This window comes from Oryzias melastigma, linkage group LG22, assembly GCF_002922805.2.
Source record: "Oryzias melastigma strain HK-1 linkage group LG22, ASM292280v2, whole genome shotgun sequence".
NCBI classification, from domain to species: domain Eukaryota; kingdom Metazoa; phylum Chordata; class Actinopteri; order Beloniformes; family Adrianichthyidae; genus Oryzias; species Oryzias melastigma.
The window spans coordinates 7,267,122-7,273,107 of record NC_050533.1 but is presented as its reverse complement, the minus strand read 5'-3'; the positions used below and the strand labels follow the sequence as shown (position 1 = coordinate 7,273,107).

The 5,986-nt window shown below is 36.6% G+C and overlaps 1 protein-coding gene across 2 annotated transcripts; it reads right to left on the bottom strand.

The window, feature by feature from the left end:
* Positions 1 to 963: 963 nt before the first annotated feature.
* On the bottom strand, positions 964 to 5,313 carry LOC112147627. 2 transcript variants are annotated; one of them, XM_024274153.2, is made up of 6 exons: positions 5,181 to 5,313; positions 5,051 to 5,113; positions 3,908 to 4,192; positions 1,334 to 1,465; positions 1,231 to 1,261; positions 964 to 1,131 (listed from the first exon to the last, which is right to left on the bottom strand). In XM_024274153.2, the coding sequence occupies exons 1-6, from the start codon at positions 5,224 to 5,226 to the stop codon at positions 1,011 to 1,013; spliced, it is 678 nt and encodes a 225-aa protein (XP_024129921.1). In that variant the 5' UTR covers positions 5,227 to 5,313; the 3' UTR covers positions 964 to 1,010. The 2 variants fall into 2 exon arrangements, with proteins under 2 accessions (XP_024129921.1, XP_024129928.1); XM_024274160.2 differs by having other exon boundaries at positions 3,908 to 4,177.
* Positions 5,314 to 5,986: the final 673 nt, after the last annotated feature.

The window sequence follows — 5,986 nt, the reverse complement described above, 5'->3', positions numbered from 1 at the left end:
ACATGTTAATAAAATCAGATTACAGATGAAATAAAGTTATGAATTTATACATGATGTGTCTTGTATTAGAATTCATAAAAAAATACATTTTTTTGTCAACCATTACTTTGATTTTGAGTATAACTTTTTGACTAAAACTTGAAAAACTGGTTGTTTGTAGTGAGATGTGGCGTGACGTTTTTTTAGAGCATGCTGTAACCTGTGGTTACATTCAGCTTATCATGCCAGCATAAAACCCTACAAAGTCTCTGCATGCAGTAATTGAGAAAAGATGCACACTACTCTACAGAAATAGTGGAACTTTTTAGCTGTGAGGCAACACTGCTACCAGCCACTCCCTCATGACAGCTGTGGACTCTTCACTGAACTTTGAAGAGAGGAGCTGTGTATTGCACCACTTCTGCACTTCCTGTTTAAAACAGAAAGCAGAAGTTTTGAGAGCAGATGGACGGAAAACTCTCAAAAAGCTTCCTGAAATGAGGATGATAGATAAAAGGAGATGTTCTCTCACTGATACAATAAAGGCCTATTGAAAGAAGTTTCTCAAAACAGCTAAAATACATAAATGTCTTGTATTTTTTCTGCATGAGTTGGGACATAGGGGAACAAAAGTTTCCTGAATTACATTTCGTTGTCTATGACTCATGCAGTGTTAATCATTTATTTCACAGCTGTAAAAAAACCCCTCCTCATTTTTATTACTTTTCATTTCGTTTAATCTTGTTTCATTTTTACGACACTGTACATGAAACGTGGTTTCGTTGGTGTTTATTGTTAATGGGTATGGAATATTTTGACCTAAGAAAACAGGAAAGGTAGGTAGGGTGTCAATTTTGTCGAACAGTCATGGGAACGTTCTGAAATTCATCCATCGACCCAAATGTGGGAGAATGAATGATTCATACCGCGAATGAGGTGTGAAAGTAGATTAAATCTACAAAAAAATGAGTCAAACAGAAAAAGTTTTTTTTCTCTTTCGCTTTTATTTCCACCTGTCAGCTCAGCGTTTATTATACAGTCGAGTACTCGTTATCTGCAGACAGACTGGAAGGGTCCAGATCTGTGTAGGCACTGTTTTTGCCTGTGTAGTTCATGTAGTCTCCATCACCGTCCTCTGTAGGAAAATCTCCCCTGATGTTCAGAATACACAGAATTAGACCAATTCATTAAAAATAACTAAAAAAGATGATAAATGTAGGTAATTTTTTTTTTTACTACACCGAGACTTACTTTGGTTCAAATTTGGGTCCAGGATCTTTTTCTGGAAAGAGAACAGCAACGATCACTCACAGGTTATTCTAAAGGATGTTTAAAGGATCTCATGGTTGTCTACCTTTCACTGCAGGACTGGAGGGAGTTTTGGGGCTTCCGATTCTTTGCCATACCACCAGCAGAAGACCAGCAATGATGGTTATTAATACCAGAAGAGAGAGGACGAAGGCAGCAATTCCTAGAACCTCCCCCACTTGTTAAAGTTGTTGATAATCAGGCAGAAAAAGAACAAAACTTATTTAGCTGAAATGGGTTAACATCCTTTAAATTGCAAATACAGGGTAGCACGGTGGTGCAGTGGTTAGCACTCTGGCCTCACAGCAAGAAGACACCAGTTCAAATCCTGGCTGAAGGACCTTTCTGTGTGGAGTTTGAATGTTCTCCCGGTGCAAAATGTACAGTATTTATTTCATGAATAAACTGTATTTTCATTTCCTCTCTCAGATAGTTCACAAATCAAAATAAAAATCCTCCAATATTGGATGTTTTGTTGAAAATATCAACCTTTCACTTGAGCAGATACTATTCTAACGGGTTCTTTGTGAACGATCTAAGATGAGGAAACCAATACAACCAAGTATGACATTTATAAAATAAATATTGTACACATTTTGGTCACAATTGGTTAAGTTACCTTTTATTATTTATGTAAAATTGCTTTAAAAGCGTTCAGCAGTCAACTTTCCCATTCTAAACAATGTGAGCTGATAAACTACTTATCATACATCCGGCGATGTGTGACAAAATTGAGATATTTCATCTCTTCGCCGCTCAAGTCTCACCGCTACTTAGACCACTTGGTCGTTTACAGCAGGGTTTCAGATCGCCTCAATTTGCCTCTTTGCCATTGATTTAACATTGAAACTGGCCGCCTCTGCTGTGCAAATGGCGTTGGGTGTCAATACAGCATAACACACCCAATGAAGTTACGTTCACACCGCCTAAGGAAGGCATGTATGTGGCCACTTTCAACAAAAAGTCAATGTAAAAGCCCGATTCAGGCTCCAGACACAGTTTTCTACATACATTGACTGCTTGAAAACTAAACCAGGTGAACCAAGCAGGGACGTTATGGACGGCTTCCCTTTTAATTCATTGAAGTACCAACCGTTGATCATTGAGTAGTAATGAATCGCGGTTTGTGCATAGCCGGAAATAAATGAGGCCAAGCAAGGCCGGATAAAGGTGTGGGCGGAGCATGACTGCCCCTCTAAACATAATGGTAATCCCAAATTACCTAAAGAAAAAGAAAAACCCTGCAAAAATAAATACATAAAACCACAAAAACAACAAAATAATACAAAAACAAAAGGAAAATAAAGACAAAAAACGGTAAGGACAAATGGATAGACCTAAAAAGGAAAAAAGAAAATACAAATGAAGCTTCAAAAAGGCACAACACAGTGTGTTAGGAAGTGAAACTTAAACTTAAAAGACATCAAATAGATCAAAGGATTAGATAGATAAAAGGATAGATGAACTGATATGACGATGGAATGGTTTTCTAATCATATTAGGGGCTTGGAGGGATGTGAAGCGTTTTCTTCATTAAACTTTCATCTTCATTGAATTTTCTCGTTTTGTTCAGTGGCATAAAAAAACAAAACATTTCCTGTTAACGGAAGTTAAATTTAAATTACAACATCACAGACAATGAACTATAAATATGCCACATAGATGGCACTTACAGAATGTGACATCTCAAGTTCTCACCATATCTGGACATGCACTGCTCTGATCTTTGATCTGCACCCCATAGTGGGGCTGCACAGCGTTGACATTTCACACCAAATCTCTTCCAACTGTAGGATGCTGACATGTGCTGAACTGTTGTAAAAGAAGAAGAAGAAGAAGAAGAAGAAGAAGAAGAAGAAGAAGAAGAAGAAGAAGAAGAAGCCCCTTCCTGCTTGTCTGAATACTAAATGCACATTTAGGAATACGTGTTTAGCATCTTCTTTGAATGTACATCACACTTCCAGCATCTCATAGCTTCACAATCACATGCACAATTTATAAGTCCCCAATTAAACAATAAAATACATTTTTGAACTGTCGAAGGAAGCCGATAAGCCCAGAGAAAACCAATGCATGCATGAGGAGAACAAACAGCCAGGATTTGAACCAGGACCTTCTTGCTGTGAGATAAGAGTCAATCGATTTCGAATTTAAATCAATTTAATTTGTTTTTTTGATTTTTCACACCAAGAAAAGAACAGTTTGAACTAAAACCCTGCTAAAAGTAAAAAAAAAAAAAAAAAGATTTTTTTTGCACTGAATGGCTCAAATCTGATCTCAGTCACATGACTTTTACTTGAAACACATGAATACTTTAACTCCATTGAGTATAAAAAGTATGCATTCTATTAAATGAGAATAAAAACTTTATTCTAGTTCCTATTACTTCTCTGTTCCTTCGAACAAACTCAATAAAATGCCCAAATTTAAATACTATTAAGTATAGAAAGAAATAAACTCAATCTACGATTTAAAATTACTGACTTTGCCGCAATTGTGTTGATACAGAAGAAAACATATTATGTTCATCAGTAACGTCATAGCAGATCAATGGCCCAAGTGGTCAAGAAAAATTCACAATCCTCAAAAAACGAGACAAATTTGTTGGTTTTGTACCTACTTGAAGCTCTTATGGCAACGATGGAAACCGTGTGGTTTTGGCTCCAGTTGGATCCGGCCAGGCAGCGGTACACGCCACTTTGCTCCGGTTTAGTAAGTATCAGCTCCCCATCGCTATCGACCTCTTTCCATGTCTGACCTTTCAGGACTTGCCAAGTCCAGTCGACGCTGACCGTTGAACCACTGAGAAGTTTGCACTGCAGCTGCACTCTCTGACCTTCTGAAACGGGGTAGTCTGGTGAGGCCAACAGCTGAACACCAGGTTGGATTTCTGTGACGGTGGAGGCTGATGACAGGAAGGAACAGATGAAGAAAATGCAAAAGTCTTTGAGCAGATATGCATGTTATTAGATTGAGCTAATTGGACCAACATTGGATGCTACGTTATGCTACGTTCACATCCGGCTACGTTCGCCACCCGATACCAGCCCATGTATTCACACTTCCAGTTCCTGACAGTTGACTGTGTAATTTTATATGTAGAGCCCAAAAAATAGTCTTAAAAATCTAGGTGAACATAAGAGCTTTTTGACATATAATTACAAAATAACCATATACATGAGTTTGCACAGACTTTTCATTGAGAACGAGCATTGCAGAGTTTGTAGATGTTGGTATGTTTTTGTTTATCAGGTAAATGCATTAAAGGTTTCTGCATATTTACCAAAGTTTAAAACAGTATTTTCCAGTCTTTCACAGAGCAGCTTTACAATTTTTTTCTAATTTATATTTGAAGCTAACTTAATCGTCCAACTTTGCAAAATACACATGTTAACATCTATCTCTTAAAAAGGTTTATGCACACAAACTTGCAAAAAAGTACATAAATCAATAATTTACATCAATGAAATATTCACAAGTTTTTGCTCTTTTTCGGGATCTGGATACAACTTTCTTTAGTTTCATGTCTTTTAAAACTAATATTTAAAATTATTGAACAAAGATTTGTGATTCAGATCCAATAAATTCAGTTTATTTGGGGCTTCCTAAGAAATTCTTAAAAAAATATCTAAAATAGCGGCACTAAACAACCATCCATCTTGTAATGATTTAAAGGGAATACCACCAACTTTCAGTTTATAACAGCAGGCTGTAGATTGATCTCAGTGAAGTTAGTTGATGAAAAAAACCATAGCTGTGTTACCTTTTGCTGTCGTCACTGTTTCTGTGGTCTGAAAGATTCCTGTAGTGTTTTTCTGGGACTTTACTGAAAAAACAAAACAGTTTAATCTTGTACTTTTAACTCAAAAATAAAATTTACTCAATTCACTTACTTGAGTTCAAAAAAAGGAAAACGATGAAAAGAATGTGAAGAAGCATCTTGTCTGAGCTGTGTGTAAACCAACCACTCCGGTTAAATCAGTCCAACGAGTGCAAAAATCATTCAGCGTTTTAAGTACAGGTGAGACTGGAGGAAGTAAAAATACAAGGGAGTTAAAATAAAGGAAGCTTTGAGTTCCTTTTTTATGAACAATCAACATCATTTATTTATTGATTTTCCATTGGTTCTTTTTCAAAGACGGAAAGCAGCTTCAATACCTGTTTCTGTAGTTCTAGTTAAAGACCCGTTTGGGTGAAAATCGTGTTTTTGTTGTTTTTAACATGTTTTTGAACCATTTTTCTAATGACGGAGAACATGAGAAAAGCAGTGACTCCATGTTTCTCCTAAAACATGTATTTTTCAAATTGCTATTTCATAATTCTGTATTTATATTCTGTGAAGCACTTTGTGATTTTTATCTTGAAAGGAGCTATATAATTAAAGTTTATCATTATTTTTACTGTTTATAAAGAAAATTAAGCTTAAAGTTGCATTTCTGAGTACTTCTTTGTACAACTTGTTGTGCATCTGGAGCAAAATATTGTATTTGTGACATAGTAGCTTCCCTGCTCCGTTCCATTCTGTTGCATCCACTTCCAGACAAATATATCTATGTGCGTCTTCGTTTTCGTCGTCTGAGCTGGCTCAAACTGTATGGCTGGAAATTGTAATGTTAGGATGAGGGTGTGATGAGCTGTAAGCTCAGTTATAGGTGATGGGAAAGGGGGAGGAGTTGATCTGCCCCAACGGTCTTGCCCA